The sequence below is a fragment of the Protopterus annectens genome, chromosome 10.part0 (assembly GCF_019279795.1).
Source record: "Protopterus annectens isolate FY-2018-M chromosome 10.part0, PAN1.0, whole genome shotgun sequence".
Taxonomy (NCBI): domain Eukaryota; kingdom Metazoa; phylum Chordata; order Ceratodontiformes; family Protopteridae; genus Protopterus; species Protopterus annectens.
Genome location: NC_056744.1, coordinates 1,468,685,973 through 1,468,706,272, shown reverse-complemented (window position 1 = coordinate 1,468,706,272; position 20,300 = coordinate 1,468,685,973). Strand labels below are relative to the sequence as shown.

The following is a 20,300-nucleotide window of genomic DNA, read 5'->3' as shown; positions in this document are numbered from 1 at the left end:
ACCACCTGATGTCATAGTACCAGGAGCCTCTGATGATGATGGTGATGATTTAGAGGCATGTTCAGGGAGTGCAGAGGTTCTGTCTGAAGTTGAGGTTGTGGCTCACACATCCTCTGGCCTTATTTTGGACACAGTTAGTACGCCTACACATACCCATTCCACAGGGGCCTCAGATATATGACAGGTTAAGAGTGACATGGTTGATCATGGTAATGTGGTTACTCCAGTTGTAGAGTTGGTTGAGTCTGCTTATAGCCATTGTGAGGGTGTGCCACCACACAGGAAGCTTGCTAGAGGTGCTCAGAAGAGGCCTACTAACCACCCTTGCCCTGATGTTGTTGTGTCATTACATGCCACCAGACATATGTATAGGGCCATCATGGAAGCACAGGTACATTGCACCATGGCCTCAGAAGAGATTGTGTGAGTCCTAAATGTGGCATATTCTGATGTCCGTGACTGCCTCAACTGTATGGGTGACTCATTGGTTAGAATGAGTGACACATTGGATTGAGCAATGTCTGTGATGGAACATCTGCTGGGGGAAGGCCAGAATCCATGTGTAAGTAGAGCTGCAACATCCTCTAGTGTTATCCGACATGGCCGTGCCATATTCCTCTCCTGTAATGGCAGTACTTCCACTGCTCCATCAGGGATTGAGGTGTCCACACCCAGACATGATAGGCCACAGGATCATGGTCCTTGATGTAGTTGTGAGGAGAGCTCATCCAGCTGACATCGCTCGTGTTCAGGTAGCACCCTCACTTCAAATTGGGGACACTGAAGTTACAGTGCAACTCCTGGCAGAGGCAGTTCACGTTGTCAGGAGCAGTGACACTGAACTGACAATTCTACCATGCACAGCTCACATCTGTCCAACATGACAGGTCATAGTGCTGTCACAGAGCCTGATTGTACTCATTTAGACACACACACATTTCACAAAACTGGCCCATACCGACCCGCAGACATGCAAGCTAAGAAAACCTTAATGTTGATTGGGATATATCTCCTGTTAGTGGCACGTAGATATTTCCTACTTTACTAATGTTCTGTGTTTCTTTTTCATACACACACTCTACTTTGGTGTCAGCCTTAGCAAACTGCACTCCCTCCCCACCTTGTGTAAATGATGATGACTGTGCCATGCCATTTGTTCATTTGGGTTTGACTTAGAGTTGCATGTATGTCTGGTGCATAGAGGCTATAGCTAAGAGAGTCTTTCTCTGTATGTTGATTGTATGCATACTTAGTACATAATAGGATTTTGGATGTTTCTCTAAGTACTCATTTCAGAAGACTTTTTTCATTTAGTGTAGTAAGTCATACATCAAACCAGTGATATTGGTGCAGCTTTTGATATAATTGTCCTGTTGACTGTTTGTGTACAATGGGTGAGTGGCTGGCTTGGTGTCAGTTATAGTGTACAATGCATACCTGTATATTGCAAATATCATTCATACAAGCCAAGAATTCCATTGGTGGATAGTTCACATAGTTCTGATTGAGTACATTTATGACTGACAATATAGAGGTAGCTCATCTTATTACACATTTGTTTGCATAATACAGGTTCCACATTTACCTTGACATAACTGCAGTTACGAGTTGTGTGCTTTGGGGCTGTCTCTGTCTGATAATATCTGTTCACAGACATTACATGGATAGCGAATGTTTGTCGACATCAGATGGCATCACCCTTAATATTTGTATGTGCTTAGATTATTATGGGTATTCCTTCACTGGTGAATGCATATGCTATCATTTGGGTTCCTATCATATGCTCAAAGTTTTAAAACTTCGAATCATTAAAGGTCTAACTTTAACGATTGAAGTTTTGAAACCTTGAAGCATATAACTGAGTTCGCCATTGAGTGCGGAAAGGGAATATTTCCCTTTACTGCACTGTAGTGCGATCTCGGAGTTGGTATATTTAAGTAGTGGGGGTGTGGGGGTGCAGGGGGGTTTGCCCCCTGCATAGAGTGTTTTTTTTTCCTTTCTTTTGAAATTCCGGAACGTCGACCATTAAAGTTCGTTCTTTAATGATTCGAAGTTTCAGAACTTCGAACATATGATATAGACCGGCTATCATTTACCTCTTAATTGCTGAATGTGTGGTCTAACCCTTGAGTCTTAAGAGGGGAATGTGTGTGTGCTATCCTTTGCCTCTTAGCCAGGGAAAGGGCATTTTTTGCACATCTACATCTGCTGGCTACCTCTTCAACTGGAGGTCTCACTCAAAATCCTCATCTGTATGTACTGGAGGTGCTGCTGTTGCCTGTGGTCCAGAAATGTGTGGTCCTGGCCCTTGCTGCCCTTGTTGTAGCTGTTTTCTCAAGATAATATTATGCATCACGGCACAGACAGTGAGAATTTCTACATAGTTACCTGGTTCATCCAGCAAGGCACCACCTGATGTGTCTAGACAGTTGAAATGTGACTTTAGCATGCCAAACACATGCTCTGTGATGGTTCTGGTTTGAATGTGGGCATTATTGTATTTTTCCTCTGTGGGTATATGTGCATTTCTGATCAGTGTCATGAGCATCAGTTCCAGTGCGTAAACTGCATCACCCAGTAGATGTTCTTGTGGGCCATGACCCCTAACAAACCTTGCATAAAGCTGTGAGGTGTGCCATATGTGTGAATCATGGAAGCTGCCTGGGTTATCTGCACAGACATTGAGGATGATCACTCAGGCATTACAGACAACCTTGTATTTGATTGAGTGGAACCTCTTCCTCTTGATGTATACCTTTCCCTGTTTGACAGGTGGGGCTTTTATTTCTATGTGAGTGCAGTCTATGGCCCCCAAGACTTCAGAGAAGTGTGCTACAGCATAAAATTCCTGCATTTTTCTTGCTGTCTCCTCTGGTTTGTGTGTCTGTGTGTGTGTGTGTGTGTGTGTGTGTGTGTGTGTGTGTGTGTGTGTGTGTGTGTGTGTGTGTGTGTGTGTGTGTGTGTGTGTGTGTGTGTGTGTGTGTGTGTGTGTGTGTAGAAAATAGATGTACTCCCTTACTTGTTGTAGGATAACATTATGTTACTGGTAAAGTATTATTGAGGCTGAAGCCTGTGACACCCCTAGTATATCCCCGTGAGTCTCTGGAATGTACCAATGGCTAATATCCTTAATGCTACACATACGTTAGTTTCCACTGGTATAGGTTCTCCTCAATATCCCCTAGGTCTGAGGTGGGGGTGGCAGCGGCTGCAGAGTTCCTGTAGTATTTGTGTATGAGCCCTGTATCACTCTACTCTTTCAGTATCATGCAGTTCCTGATATGTTAAATGGGGTCTGAACACCCTTCTTTGTCTTGGACGAGGTCGAGCAGCAGCAGCATAGATTTTGAGTCTGTTGCACTTACATATGCAAGACAGCAGCAGCTCCCTAACATTGCTTTTTTTTTTTTTCAAAGAGTGATGGTGGCTGTATTCCAGTCAGTTTTGGAGTTCATGGCAGAGGGCTATACCATCTCTGCACTGTTACTTTGTAGCTTCCTGAATGGCTCCACCATCTTGGATTGGATAATTAACATGTAATTCAGTTGCTGTAATGTATCATTTGCTTCTTGATATCTGTATGTGCTCAGTGCTTAGGTTGTTATGTGTATTCCTTTGCTGGTGAGTGTGTGTGCACTCATTTGCCTGTTAGTTGTTGAGTGTGTTTTAGGTGGTTAGTGTCTGTGCTATCCTTTACCTCTTAGCCAGGGCAAAAGCATATTGTGAATGCCTTTGTCTGCTGGCTGTCTCAACTGGAGGTTCTCCCTGAAAATCCTCATCTGTATATGATGGAGGTGCTGGGCCTGCCTGAAGTCCAGGAATGTGTGGTCCTGGCCCCTGCTGTCCCTGTTATAGCTGTTTCCTAAAGATGATATTGTGCAAAATGGAACAGACTGTGAAAATTTCTGCATAGGTGTCTGGGTCGTACTGCAGGGCACCACTCAATGAATCTAGACAGTGGAACTGTAGCTTCAGCATGCCAAACACATGATCTGTGATATTTCTAGTTTGAGCATGGGCATAGTTGTATTTATTCTCCTGTGGGTGTGTGTGCATTTCTGATAAGTGTCATGAGCCATGGTTCCAGTGCATAACCTGCATCACACAGTAGGCGGCCTTGTAGACTATCACTCCTACCAAATCTTGTGTAAAGCTGTGAGGTGTGCCATATTTGTGAGTCATGGAAACTGCCTGGGTTGACTACACAGACATTCTGGATGATCCCTCGGGCATTACAGACAACCTGATAGTTGATTTGAGTGGAAGCTCTTCCTACTGATGCATGTTATTCCCTGTTCACCAGTTGAGACTTTATTGCTATGTAAATAAAGTCTATGGCCCCAAGACTTCAGGGAAATGTGCTACAGCATAAAATTCCTGCATTGTTCTTGCTTTCTTCTCTAGTGTGTATGGAAGATAAATGTTCTCCCTTACAATGTTGTAGCATAATATTAAGACATTGGTGCAGTATTCTGCAGGTTGCTGCCTGTGACACCCCTAGTATATCCCCTGTGAGTCTCTGGTATGTACCAGTAGCTAATATTTCACATAGTGTAGTATTAAGAATATTAGCTACTGGTACATTCTACTGTTTAGTTTAGTTTGCACTGGTGTAAGTTCTCCTCAGTTTCCCCCTGGGTTTGAGTATAGGGCAGCAGAGGCTTCAGAAATCCTGTAGTGTTTTCATATAATAGTTTTCACTGTTATGTGCTTTTAAATTTTTGATAGCTGACCACTTACTTATTTGATAATGTAGTTATTTAGGTGTGTGTGTGTGTGTGTGTGTGTGTGTGTGTGTGTGTGTGTGTGTGTGTGTGTGTGTGTGTGTGTGTGTGTGTGTGTGTGTGTGTGTGTGTGTGTGTGTTTTAACTGCATTAAGTGATATGGTAAAAAAAGCCTCTTCTGCCATGAGCCCTGCCAGATGGCAGCCCCACCACTTACAACATTTACTGCATAACATGTTACATTTACACAAGTTCATATAACTATATAGCGACCGAAAACATTCCATCACATTACATTTGCATTACATTTGACATCAAGTCGAAGAGATTTAGGTTGTGCCACAGAAAAATGACATAGGTGCAACAGTGTTCCAACTTCCTTTATTACTATTTAGCAGTTAGGTAAGTAACATACTTAGGAGACTGGATAACCAGAAAAGAGGGGGAAAAACAAAAAAAAAAACTGAATGAAGTGTACATGAGATGATTTTAAAATAAATAATATTCTATTATATTTGTAATGCTTTTCCATGTTTTTTTTTTTTTTTGCACAGATCAAAACCAGTTGTAAATATATCCTGCAAAATGCATTTCGCATCAGGGAAGCTGAAACCAGAAAAAATTTACTGCACTGACCGCTTTCATGCTTCTCAAGAAGACAATCTAACAGTATGCTTTCATATGAAAAAGATACATACAGGAATATATGGTGAGAAGCCTGACCATCTGTTATTATTGTTATTATTACTATTAGTAGTATGCTCTTTCCAGGCAGTTTAACTGAAGCATATACATTTCAAAACAGGAAACCGTGGAGTGTGTATGCTCTCTTATGCATAAACAGTACAGTGACAGTAATCAAAAATCTTTATAGGGGTATCTAGTATGAAATAATGGACGTGTTTTGTTCATTGTTTGGAAAAGAGCTGCTATTCTGTTTCTGTAAGTTTGATTAGCAATGCATCCAGTCTTCATGCCAATGATTTCACCATAACTTAATGGTGACTGAGAGACGGGCCAACAGGAGCAGAGTCAGATGGTAGTAGTAGCAAACAGAATGCTGGGGTATATCCTCTGGGTATATTCCAGAAGCAAAAAGACAATGCTTCCACTCCACAGGGCCTTGGTTATAACATGGTTTAAGTACTGTGTGAAGTTTTAAGTGAAAGGACACCAGGCTGCTGGAAGAAATTCAGAGGAAAGCTACCAGAAGGATCTGCCAAGTTAGAGTGGAAGGAATATGACCAGAGGCTAGAGAAACTAGAGCAGTTCTCATAGGATCATAGGGCCATTAGCCTAGTAACTTCCTAGGGCACTTACAGGCCTAGCCAAGTTCTTATTGTTATTTCCATGAACAGCACCTATTGCCCCTATCCAAGAGGGACACAGATGGAACTCCCAGGGTGAATTTACTGTCACCCATCCAATCATCCAGATTGCATTTGAAGAGGGCTAATGAGGTACTGTGTTTGACATGAAGTGGGAGTCTGTTCCCAATGTGTGGTAACCTCTGGGAGATAAATCTGTGCCTCCAGCTGGTTTTATTAATGTCACATACCAGGTTAAGGTCTTTAGAGCAAGTAATCCATATACCATTTGGTTTTCAGATATAAAGCATTTCCAGTAATGCATGGTCAGAGATTGCCTTACATGCAAGGCAGAGATCACCTCTGAGTAGTCTGTATGAAACAGAATAAAGTGACAGTGATTTCAGATGATCCCCATAGGACAGATGGTATAGAATTAAAATTTTTCTTTTGAGGAACCTTTGTGGTTTTTCCAGTTGCTGCAGGTGCTTAAAAAGGTACACACTAAAAGGGGTGCTGTACTCAATTTTTGGCATGATGAGGGAAGACAACAGGGAGGTTATGACTTCTTTTTTTCTGGAGACAATGCCCTTACTTATGAGATGAGCAAGTTAGACTGGCCTTCTTACCACTGTGGAGACATGTTGGTCAAGGGTAAGGTTGCTGTCAACCTGTGTGCTCAAGTCTCTCACCATGCAGTGCGTACTTGTGTTACTGTTGATGTGTTAGTTAGCAGGAACATCACTTTTACCAAAAGGAATGATAATACATTTTTTTGCATTGAGTTTAAGGTCATGACTTTGGCACCAATTATTTGTTTGTGTAAGACTCTCTTGTAGGATGTTGACATCATTTGAAGATTCTATGACCGCTCCCAGTTTGCAGTCATCAGCAAACTTTGTCAGCCACAGACCTTTAGTTTTTGCTTGTACTTCGGATAAATAGATTCCAAGCAGTAGAGATCCCAGGACTGATCCCTGTGGAACACTACTGGTTACAGGTCTGCTATTGGAGGTGGATTCCCCTATTTTGACTATATGAATTCTATCACTTTGCAAGTTAGTTGACCCATCTAATGATATAAGGGTTGATGCCTAGTTGAGTGACTTTGTCAATGAAGCCTGAGTAGGAGATAGTGTCAAATGCCTTGGCTAAATCTAGGTAGGCTGTATGCACAGATTTCCCCTCACCCAGGGCCTTGGTGACTGTCGAAGAAGTCTACCAGGTTTAACAGGCATGAGCTCATTTTGAAACCAGAAGAGATTGGAGCAGGATATCACAGTACAAGATCATTTTTAAGGAAATGTGAGAGGTTATTCTGAACAGGAACCACAGAGGGGGAAGGAGGGGACACAGAAGACAGATTTTAGAAACTAACTACCAACAGGATCTCCAAAAGTACTTTTTTTGCAGAAAGGGTTTGGAAGTCATGGAATGGACTGTTAGTATTAGTATGGGTGGTGGAGAGGAATCCATTGAGATAGTTTTGAGGTCAAGAGACAAGTGGAAAGCGGGTAAAGGGGATGGTAAAGATGGAGGAGAGGTAGAGCATTGGGACACTTAAATGGCAGGCTAGATAAACATATTATCTCCTTTTGCCATCAAGCAAATGTAATGCAACTCATTTTTACAATTATGTTGTTTTTATTTGATTAATTTATTCACGTTTTAAGTGCAGTGGATACAAGTGACTTTTTTCAGGAGTGACCCAGGAGCATTATCTGGTTCACTCTAACCAGCTGTTAAGAAGCACAGATACTCTAGCTTCATATACAGAGGCTGAAAGGATCATATTTTTCTCTGTATTATTAAATGACTCAGTTGGTATTTGAATGGGATGCTCCTTATTTTTTAAATTTGACAGAAAATCCATCTGGACATAGTTTCATTAACCACAGCCTTTCTTATCTCCTCCTCCTCTGTAGCCTAGCTAGCTGAAATATACAGAAACTCATGTATCTGCATCTTTTCACTTCCTTTTTCTACTACCATTTCTCTGTGCCTCCCTGAGTATCTTCATTAAATAATTACCACAAAATGAACCGGAAGCCTGGAACCATATTAAATAGTAAAGTCTACGACCAGTAATCCACACTCAATATCAGGATATTTAATTTATATAAAAACAGTTAAAATGGTTAACATATATGGTTAAGCCCTTTTGTCAAAGAGGCGTCCTCAGAACCACTGAATATTGACACTAAATTTATTATCAATATTTGATGGTTCTGAGGACATCTCTTTGGTAAAAGCTCTTAACTGTGTATGTTAACCGTTTTGTTAACCTTTTTTATTTAAACGTGAATTAAATATCCTGATATCCAGTGTGTATTACTGGTTGTGGATTTTATCTTCATTAAATTGTTCATTACAGAATTCTCTAAACTTTTCTGTCTTCATACTGCTACTATTCTGCTCAACATCCAAAGTCATAATCTTCACAATCCTTTAATGTCTTTTTGCTTTCCTTGTACCTATTAGAACTTCCTCTAATATATATTTTTGCATGCTTTCCTAGATATAGGGATCCTGACTGTGACCTTAATTCTTCAGTCCTTATATGCCCTTATTCATCTTCATATTATCAAGTTTTTTTTCTGCATTTCTAAAAACCCAGACTTTTTCGTTTTGTACTTCATCACTTTAGTTCTCAAAGCATCACTGGACATATGTTGTCCTAGCTCAGTGCACTGCCTTTATTTATTGTTGTTGCTTCCTATTATCTTTTTCTTGTTCAGTACTGCTGCACTTACAATGGATCTTACCTTCCTGTGTGCCAGTTTATGGCCAGTCCTACAATTTCTGGGAAGGGTCATGAAACCACTATAACTAATGTCTTCACTTCCTTTGTCTGTCCATACCTTCAACTCCTCCCTAAAAACCTATCTAACTAATCCTGGTCTTACATTGCAGCATTCAAGCTCTTTTTTATACTGTAGTGGAATTATTTTTACACCCTGGTTATTTGAACATGTTAAATTCCCCTGAATCATTTCTTAGTTTAGATAATTTTCACACCATTTATGAAAGAATTTGGGGAAGCAATGCATTATTTTCTCAAGGAAGTGTAAATACTCACAACCCTAATCTTGACTTATTTTACTCTTTTTGACCAAATTATTTAAGTTTCCTAACCACGTCTATGAATCTTTTCCTTAAATATGCATACATCTCTTCTAAATAGTATAGCACCCCCTTTCCCACCCCCACCCTGGGTTGTGTTCCGCCACTCTTTTTGGAAAGCGTAGCAATTGAATAACTTCATGTCCCCAATTTCTAATTTGTTTTCCTGAGCTAGAAATATGTCCTACTTCATCATAATCAGCTTTTGCAATATATCTATATCTATATCTATCTATCTATCTATCTATAAATATATATATATATATATATATATATATATATATATATATATATATATATTTTTTTTTTTTTGCTTAATATGGTAGGAGCATACCCACTAAGCTTGATGCTGTTAATCTCCCGGTTTTCTTTTTGGAACCTAAAAAAAAAAGGTAAAAGGAATTCTTCATACTCTGGATATCCAGAGGCAGCTCAGATAAACTTTCTCAGAATCTGATCTCAAAGAACCTCTGTTCGTATGAAAAATGAGATAGGATTCACTCACCATCAGAGCTTGTAACTCAGATACCCTTCTTGCAGATGTTGGGGCAATGAGTAATAGAGTCTTCCATGTAAAGAACTTCAGCTTAGCCTGATGAGTTGGTTCAAATAGAAGAATGTTTTCAACCTGAAAGTTAAGATCCTAAGGAAGCGCCACCTTTTTCCTAAGTGGATGACTGTGTAAAATCTCTTTCAAAAATTGATTTGAGGAGAAGAAAAAGGTAGAAACAAGGGCAGACATATGGCAAACAGATGACTCTTAATAGAAGATTAAGAAAGGTCAAAGGAAGTAACTCGCAGAATAATCAAGAACTGGAGGCAACCAGGTCTTGAAAGGGTCATGCTTCTTGGAATCACACCAACTAGAAAACCTTTTTATGATTTCCTAATATTTGTTTTTTTTTTTTTTCCTTTTTTTCCTCTTTGAGTACCCTATGTATGTCCACAGAAAACAAATTTGTTCAAAAGGAATCAAAATTATATCAACCAGGCAGCCAGTAGAAGAGTTTTCAGGTTTGGAGTATATCAGACAACTCTTATTGTATGAGTATATCCAGTCTGTAAGGAAGGTTGTGGTAATTACCCTTAGCCAGTTTCAGAAGATGGGGGAACTGCTGTTGCTTTGGCCAGAAGGGAGTCACAGCCACAATTTTTGTAGAATCCTTTTTGATCTTTAGGAGAACCCTGGATATCAATGGAAATGGTGGACAAGTGGAAAAGCACATAGGAACATTCCTATCCATGGGAATGAGAAGGCATCTGTTTGCAAAGAGTCATGGAGCAGAATTTCTTTAATTGTCTGTTTTGTATGTTTTAAAATTAGGTCAATATTATCTGTTTGAGGTGTTCACCACATATGGATCATTTCAGCAGATGCATAGAAAGACCTTTGGGTGTAGTTTTCATTCATGATGTTTGTAAAGAGTTTCATAATACACTGTACATTTCAAAATAGGTTCACTGAAATTTACATCTCTTTGAAATGACCTTTATTCAGAATAGGATTTGGTTCAGATTACAGAAAAAGTAAATCTAAAATGGCAGAGTACAAACACTAACTTAACTACATGAAACAAAGCATTGGCCAGCTTAGTTTGTGTTTTCTGGAATATTCTTTCAAATCAAAATTCATACACTCTAAACTGTTAGAAAAATAATGCAGTCAGATTTTCCTTTCAGAATATTCTCATAGCTCTGAGCAGATTCTCATAATCTCACCTGTAATTTTCCTTTACACAAACACTGCATTCATTAAAGAATTTGTAAAAAAACAAGGACAGAACACAGTGACTGATGGTCTATGTTTCTTACTGCTTCTCCAAGACAAGCAGTGTTCCATAATTTTTTTTGTTCTATTATAAAGCAGAGCTATGATCTCTTATCTAAACTTGCAGCTCTAGCTTAATGTGTTACAGCACACAAACACTTTTGCTCAGAAATAATTCTCAGAGAACCTAAGTATATTCTCTGGCCTATCTGTTTTAGAAATAATGTCTGAAATAATTCTATGATACAAAATCCATTCTGACTCTTATATTTTTAACATTTCTGTATATGCTAACTGCTATGTTGTCTTGCCCTGACAGAATGTATGAAGCCTGGTGAGTCAGAATGAGATGAGTTGCTGTCTTCTAGGCTATCATAACAAGTATGGAAAGGGAATAAGAGCTGGTGTTCCTTGTTTGTTTTTGTACCACATCACTGTATGGCTGTTAACAACTTGCAGAGGTCCTGGAGACCAGACATGGTTTAAGACTTTCAGTTATTACTGCTTTCATCTCTTTTACATCTATATGCTTTTGTCTGTCCTGTTTGTTCCACAGACCTTGCACTTTCACACCTTCTGAAACAGCTCCCCATGCAAAGTTTGAAGTATGCATTGTAACAGACTGAAGAGAGGAGACAAGGAGAATGGACGACTTGGATTTTGAGAGAATTAATCTACCCCAACAGAATTCCAGCACAAGGACCCAAAATGATAAAGGGTGTTAATGCTGAGTCCAGACTGACCCGAGGGACCACTGAATTTTCCTAAAGTGAAGTCTGTCCAAAGGACTCATCAGAATAATGGAAGCTATCTGTCCCAAAATCCTGAGAAATTATTTGGCAGATACCAGAGTTTGAGTGTAAAAATTCTGGAATATAGTTTTATACATCTCTATTTTGTTTGGAGAAGAAAAGCTCTTCCCAAGAGATAATGTAAGAAGGAGTGAGAGGAGATTTTTTGTAAGTTTCACCAAAACCCCAGACTGAGTATGAGATTGTGAATCCTTTTTAATGAACTCTTGACAACTGAAAAAAAAAGAGTCTGCAAATATGAGGCAATAATGTTAATATGGAAAAAGGTAACTTTCTTGAAGCTTGAAGTAAGGAATTACTGGAGACAGGTACTTTTTAAATATTTTACCCTTGGAAGAGTAGATAGTCCAAAGTGCAAAACAGAGGACAAATAGTGTAAGCCAGACACAGAAAATCTTATGGAACCATCAGAAATGTTTGCTGGTGGTAATGTGATAGTAGACATCTTTTAAGTTTAGCTTGACAGCAAATGTTAGATGTAACATGATTTTGAACTTTAGGGCTGTGTGTCTGGCAGGATAGCATTCATTCTGTGACACCCTGAGATAACACTTGTTCAATAACTGGAAGAAATAGGGATATTTGGTTCAATGGGCAAGGAATAGTCCTTTGAAAAGGTGCTAGAAACTTCCATTGCTAACTGTACCACTGCTGAATGACTTTCAGAGCCCATTTGTCTGAAATAATTTGGTGCCATAGATGAAGATGCAGACTCAGAGTGGATGTGATTGCCACAGTGGGAGAATGGGAGGAGGGGCCTGAAGAAGCAAATATTCATTCTGACCTTTCTTTTTTGAGTCTCCTTTCCATTGCTTTTTAAGATCCCATTTGCTGTTACCACGCTGCTTAAACTGTTTTTTTTTTTGTTTGTTTGTTTTTTTGGGGTTTTTTTTAAAAAAAAAAGGTGAGTTGGTAAGACCATTTTATTTAATTTAAAAAGGGAAGACTGAAAGATTTGGATCATCCCTTGAGTCAACTTTCCCCTCATCAGATCTCTTCAGAACCTCCGCTGCTAGGGCCAAATGGAACTTTCTTTAACAGTGGGAATTTAAAGTTTGAGTCTTAACATCTTCTAGTAAACTTTCAGAATGTAATCAATCACATCTTCTCATGACTGTCCCAGAAGCAGCAGCTCTGGAGATACTGTCAGCAGCATCATAAAAACACTTTAACATAATAAAGCAGATAAAATAGAGGCACTGAAAGAACTGTTCACATTAGAAGAGAGGAAAGAAGGTTAACAGTTAACTTTTTCATGTTGTCAAAAGACAGAAGCAGAGGTTTGACATTAGAGCCTGGCAGTTCAATATTCTGAATGTTAAAGTGGAAGAAGACTAGACCTTTCTCCAAATTTGTAAAAAGCTTCCCCATCCTCATCAGAGGGGAATGGGGTTAGAATTAACAATATGTTTAGCTGAAGCAGTTTTAAATAAAGAAATCATGACAAGGTCTGCTTTAGAGTTAGAAAACAAATACTTGTGGGTCTGAGGTACCTTGTATAACCCATCAGACTTTCTAGGAACAGGGAGGTGGCTGTCAGGCAAACTGCGGTCTATTAGGAAAACATCTTCTAAGGCAGATAAAACAGGAGTGACAAATGCAAATTGTGAACAAATCCAACTGTAATACTTTTTCTAGGAAGCAAGCCTTTCATTTTGTTCCCATTGAAATGCCGCTTTTATTTTGGTTAAAGTGATTTAAGAAAACACACTGACAGTCCCTCAAAAGTACAAAAAAGTCCTGCCCAACAGTAGAAAAATTTGTACACAGTTGTTTCATATAAACATACATAAAATACAAATTTCCTTTCAAGTTATGGGTAGTCCCAGAAAATTATTTTCTATGGCTAAAACAAAATGTTACAGTAGTTTCCTTAAAAAGACAAAGTAGTGGAAGATTTTCCCAACAGGGAATTTATCTGCCAAGCTTAAAGGATCGCTAGCCTGTTGTCAGTACCATGATGCCTGCTGAAGATCGTGCACTTCTGTGACAAGAAAACACTGAAGCTTTTGGTGCTGTAATGGCCTTTTTTATGGAGCTCTGGCAGTTAGAACATGTAGAAGATGCCCTTATTGAAATGCTGGCAAGCTGGTTATATTCTTGGCAGGATATAAATATAATAGTTTAGGCCATGGTAACAGTGATCTGTTAGAAAATCTACTGTTAATGACAGGTTTGCTTACAAAACTGTACTTTCCACTATTGAAGACCTACAGAATGACACTTCTGTACTATGACTCTGGCTACATGAGAACATCGTCATTATTAACACCAAAACCAATGCTATGCTCTTTGATAGCCGACAATATCTTAAGTCTTAAGAATATGTATGTAGTACATGGAGCATGTTGATTACTGTCTGATGTTTGGAAAAAGACCAACTATTTAAGTGACAGAGTGGTACATGACCCAATCCCCAATCTTAACAGTTGTTGGGCACCCCTTACTTAAGTTGTTAAGGACAGGTCTAGTGCTAGGAAGTAAAATCTGCCAGTACTCACTAGCAAATGACAGTGGCAAAACAAAATATTTTTTTGTGTGTACTATTAAGGTGTCCCTTCCTGTAATAAACTTATAAAGTTGCTGTAATTACAAGATGTGTTCATCTGTATTTTTGAATGATACCAACTCTGAAATTCACATGTATGTCATTATTATCAGTGACTTCATTCCTCAGTACTTTGTCAGAAAACCACAGATTTTATGAGGAACAGACCAAAAATATGAAGCAGTAATCTGGAGATTCTGCAAGAATCTTGACAGTTGAGAGGCATGAAAAGTGAGTGTAAATGTAAGAGACACAACCGCCTGTTACACTATTACTAAATAACTTATCTTACAAATTGTATATGACAGCTAGTGTCAATCCGTAAAGCCAACATTATTCAAAAGGCAGCAAGGGTGCAGTCACAGAATCACTGATCAATGGTAGTCGGTTAGATCACATTTAAAATTAAAACTACTGAAAATGCTTTCCCAAAAATAGCCTCCAACCATTGGAATTATATCCCTAAGGAAGACAGACTCACTTATTCAGGAATAAAATCATGTCGCATCTTAATATACTAAAAAGATGTTCCTGCTTCAGAGATGAAGGATAAGCCCTACATCTGCAACTTCCTCATGCTACATACCTTTTTTTATAGCAGATTATCATAGTGACTTAACCTTAATTTCACCCCCATAAAAAGTTGTGTAAGTAAACTTACCATAACCGTATATGTTGGAATGATCAGTGCTGCAGTAGCCTTAGCCATATGGGTTATATCCTGCCAAGGATATAAAAACTAGACAACTTCTACAGCTTCAGGACACCTTACACGTGCCCAAACTGTCAAGCAACTTGAGCAGAGCTGACTAAAAGACACATATGTGCCCCAAGCCCTTCAGAGCTTTCTTTCCAACTGAGAGGGGTCTGCATCACATTATCGAAATTCCAAAATATCGAACACCATAAGCTCAAACTTGGAATCTCGAAATGTGATATAATCGAACGCTCAGAATAGCGAATTTTTTCCTTGGGAAAAAATTCGCTGTTCCGAGAAAACACACAAACAACACAAGCACACCAAAAACCCTACTTCTAACCCTACACTAAACCACTACTGTCTATCCACTTACCTTAACCTAAACCCTAACCCTAAGGTCCCTAACTATTGCACACTCACCTTACCTGCTTCCTAACCCTAAGGTCTCCAACTATCGCACACTCACCTTACCCGCTCCCTAACCTTAAGGTCCCTAACTATCTCACACTCACTTTACCCGCTCCCTAACCCTAAGGTCCCTAACTATCGCACACTCACCTTAACCCCATCCATTATTAGTACACTTACCTTAACCCGGTCCGTAATCTTTGCACCACAGTCGAGGAAATAGCGAAGCCGCAGAAATGGCCCACCGAATACTTTCCCTAAGAAGGAATTTGATGTTCTGCAGCTTCGCTATTTACAGCGTTCGCTGTTTAGGGTTTGATATTAGAACATTCGATGTTTTAAAACTTCAGTGTTCTAATATAGACCCCCTGAGAGAGGATGAGGTAGACTAGGCCTTGAAAGGACAAAAAAATAAACATATCCTGGCATAAACAACACACTAAAAAATAACAGGGAAGATGGGAGGGAGTGGCTATTGTAGCACTGATTATTACTGACACATGTTGTCTCTTCTTCTAACTTTCACAATAAAAGAACAACAGATCTGAAATATTTAGCTCTGTCAGGATAGTACCTGAGTTGTCAGTGGACATCCAAGGTATGGAGTATCCATTTTCCCTCATTTATAGATCAGTAAAGAAAATGGGGGAATGGATAGTTTGGCATAAAGTATACTTGGATACCACCTTAGGCATAAAAACAGATTAGGTCTCAAAGAAACCTTGTCTGTGTAGAAAATATGATAGGGTTAACTCACCATGAGAGTTTCCAATTGAGGTACTCTTCTTTCAGAGGTCAGAACAATCAGTAAAACTGTTCTGCATGTTAAGAACCTCAAGTCAACTTGGCTGGTTCAAATGGAGCAAGTGTTAGCTTCTCTAACACAAAATTAAGATCTCATGAAGTGGCTATACTGGTTTTCTATGAGGCCTCTTAACTAAAACCCCTTAAAAACATTTTGACATGACAATGCATTGAAAGAGAAGGATCCATGGTCAGGCATGCCGCAATGGTTCATAAATGAACTTTAATAGAGAAAAAAGAAAAGCCATATGATAGTAACTCACACAAATAATGTAAAACCAGAGAACAGCTAACCCTACACAGGTGCTGGCTATGTTGCTGGCACCAGCTAGAAAACATTTTCCATTTGATAATATATGATTTTCTAGTAGCAGGCTTTCTTGCCACCATTAGTAACTGCTGCACTTCCTCAGTAAACAGATGTCCAAAAGAAATCAAAACCCTATCATCTTGGCAGTCAGTTGAAGTTGATTGGGGTCAGGATGTATCAAACACCTCTGATCTTGTGTGAGGAGATCCAGTTTTTGAGGAAGGTTGTGGTAATTGCCCCTAGCCATTTCCAAAATAGGGAGAACCACTGTCACCTTGACCAGAAAGGGAGTCACTGTAATGATCTTGTGGGATTGCTTCTGAATCTTTAGTAGTACACTGGATATCAGTAGAAAGGCTGGAAAAGTATACAGGAACATCCCTATCAAAAGAAAAGAAAAAGGCATGCATCTTCCAGACATTCTTGCACTTAATCATCGAGCAAAAACTTGGCAGCTGATTACTTAGAGAGGAGGCAAATGGGTCTTCTAGAGGAACTCCTCACAGATAAATGAAATCTTGGAAGATCCCTTGAACTAGGTTGCATACATGCAGATCTACCCTGTCCTGTTCAGCTTGTCTGCCACACAGAATTGTTTTGATGGAATGAAGGATGCCTGTAGAGTGAAATTGCACTGTTAAGCTATATCACAAGCTAACAGTGCTAGTCTGCAAAATGGGTACAATTTGGTCCCCCCAACTTATAGATGTACCACATGGCAGTGGTATTTTTTGACACATCCTGAAGAGGTCCTGGGGACCAAAGATGATTCAGAGAGTTGAGTGCCTTGATCAAGGGAAGCATCTGTTTTATATTTATATGCTTAGCCCTCCTGAAACTGCTGTCCAAGCAAGGTTGGAGGTATCTGTGATGACTGACTACTTTGAAACTGGGAGGGATAGGATGAGACCTGAATTTAGGGATAATACTATAGAAGGCCTACTAGTCAAGTAATACATATATATTTTTTCCTGACAAACCCAGCACTTTCCTAAATTCACATCCTTTTGATTCTGAGAAGCAAGCCGCTTCACAACAGAACCAGAAGCTATAGTCCTGGAAGAAATATCAGTCGAGTTGTACACACACTGTAAACAGAAAGCAGTGACTGGTAGAATAGAGAAAATTAAATAACTTAAAGTAGATTTTCCTCAGAAGAAACTGCAGATCAGATATTCCTCATACTTTCACAATTAGTCAGAAATAAGCAATACCATGTGGGCCTGACAATCCAAAATTCTGAAAATCAAAGTTGTAACATACACTATTTTTCTGTATCCATCAATAATCTTCCCATCCTTATCAGAAAGAGTAGGATAGGAATTAACTGTTTAGCAGCAGTAGGACTAACTAAAGCTGTAGTTGCAGGGTCAGGTACAGGAAGAGTATATGAAAAAAAGACAGTTTGTTATTGTGCTTTCAAGTGTACTTAGTAAGTCTTATAATTTAGTGCCACTTGGACAACATAAATTGAGGTGAGACTCCTTGTTTTTAACATAAACACCAGCTATGGCCCATTCTTGGAAGAGATTTTTTTTAAAAGGACTTCAAGTGCATAAAACATGAGTCCATTTAGGATAGTATGTAAATTTAGCAAGAGGCTTTCTAAAAACAGGGTAACTGTCAGCTGGAAACTCACAAATGTGAACAACTCTTAAACAGAAAAAAATAACAGTAGGAATACGAATACAGTATTTTAATACTGTTATTCGGGTAACAACATGCTATCTGTTAATTACAAGTTATTCAGTATCAATCACCTACTGTAAACCTAAGTCTGTGATATCAGCTGCTGTAGTAGTTATATGTGGTGGCCCAATACAATTTTATGTAACAAAAGATGTTATAAAAAAAAATGATTCACAGGAGTTATGCTGTAAACAGATAGTCTAGTCGAAACTCTGTGAATACTTGGTAAAAGTGTATGAATATTTGGTAAAAGTATAAACTAAATTGAAGAAAAAGTGGCAGATTAACACCAGAAAGATATGCAAACTGTCACAGGTTATATTGCTGCTTACAGATATTCAACTGTCAACATACCACCTGCTAGTTCCAGGTAAAACACCTAATGTTAAGTTGTCAATCTCGCCTTCATTCTTGCTTGATGGGTTCGGAGCCGATCCTCGGCTCCGACTCGGCACTTACTAAGCTCGAGAGTCACTTTTACCAGCTCGAGGCAGCCCCATATCCCATGATGCAAGGCGGTAAGTACCCAGATCTCGTTTGCCGCTTCGCTGATGAGGTCCTCCTTTTACCAGCTCCTGGTAAGTGAATTGTTACTTTACTATTTTAGCCCCTTTTTACAAAAAAACTTAAAATTATTAGTTTTAACTTAGTTTTAATCCCTTTCTGACAGAACATTTCCCTGTCTCCTCATAACTTTTAGTCAGACTTTCACCCATCCCATCCCCCCCCTGTTAGGGTGTGTGTGTGTGTCTGTGATTGATACCTTTTGGTATATTTAATTTAATTTCTTGGACTGGTGTTGTGTGTGTGTGTTTTATCACCATGTCTAAAGAAAGGGTCTCAGGCTTTAAGAAGTGTGACTTGTGCTGTCAGAAGATGTCTCTGACAGACGGTCACACTTCTTGCCTTTACTGCCTGGGCCCTCTTCACCTGCAGGACTCCTGTGCTATATGTCATTCCTTTAGCCAGAGAGTCCTGCAGGAAAGAAGAAATAAATTGATTTTGAGGGGCCTTCTTAAGCCGGAGGGCTCTCCGGCTAAGTCGGCCCCATCTAAGACTTCTAAGTCTTCCAAGGCCCAGGCTTCTGTGTCCAAGCCTGTGGCCTCGGCCCGACATTCAGAGTCGAGATCGGCTCCGGCTGGAGCCGATTCTGGGTTACCTAAACCTTCGGCACCGATGGCTATCGGTGCCGACTCTGGTTCGACCACTTCGGTGTCGGCTCCGATCGGTTCCGACCACCATGTGGCCTAGGCATCGGTGTCGGCTCCGATCGGCTCCGACACCCTTACATTTATGGCCGTATCGGCTCCGGCTGGAGCCGATGCATCGAAGCTACCTGTCGGTGCCGATAAGTTGTCGGCTCCGACAGTTTCAGTGGTTTCATCGGCTCCGATGGTTCCTTCGAGGAAGAGGTCTAGGTCCCCTTCCTTGGAGCCGATACTTTCAGCGCCGGCTTCGCCTCTCCTCTCGGAGCGGAGCCATCGGAGCCGATCTTCAAGGTCATCCAGGCTTTCTGACCATGATTTGGAGAGAGTGGTCAGTAGATTACTAAAGTCACAGGCACTGGTCCAAATGCTACATAATCCGTCTCAGCAGACGACTATTAGTCCACACCCCATTGCAGTTCCTCCTTCGACTCTACCTCAGAGTTTGGAGTTGGAGTCTTCGGGAATGGTTTCTGCTATGGCTGAGGGACAGATACCCCCTTCTGCTCCTTCAGCCTCTACTCTTATCTCCTCTTCGAGACCTTCCTTAGAGGGATTCGGTGGCCGGGCTTCCCTGGTCTCCTCCGAGGGGTGAGTGGCATCGGACCCTTGTCCGAGCCCGCTCTTCCCCTTGGAGCCTCGGCCTTGGTGAGCTCGGCTCCGACATCTGCCTCGGAGCCCTCCTTTTCGGTGGGTCCTGGAGTTCCTAGTTCTTCGGACCGGGTTCTCTCGGACCTTCCTGGGAGGGGGGCCTTCGAGGTGATGAAGAGTGTGCTGGCCACTGGTCTCAGCCAGCAGTCTGTTCCTTTAGCTCCTCCCTCTATGGTGCCTGTTGACATCTCTGCCACTTCTCTTGCTCCAGGACCCAGAGATCCTCCGCCTCAGGTTTCCCCACTGGGAAT

At 40.2% G+C, this 20,300-nt stretch overlaps 1 protein-coding gene across 1 annotated transcript in view; it reads left to right on the top strand.

Moving 5' to 3' along the window:
* Positions 1-20,300, top strand: part of LOC122813657 (integrin alpha-X-like) — a 3,682,398-nt gene that overhangs the window by 2,341,321 nt on the left and 1,320,777 nt on the right. Inside the window, exon 16 of the mRNA XM_044086096.1 lies at positions 5,279-5,433. Coding sequence (XP_043942031.1) covers positions 5,279-5,433 — 155 coding nt within the window. The remainder of the gene's footprint in view (positions 1-5,278; positions 5,434-20,300) is intronic.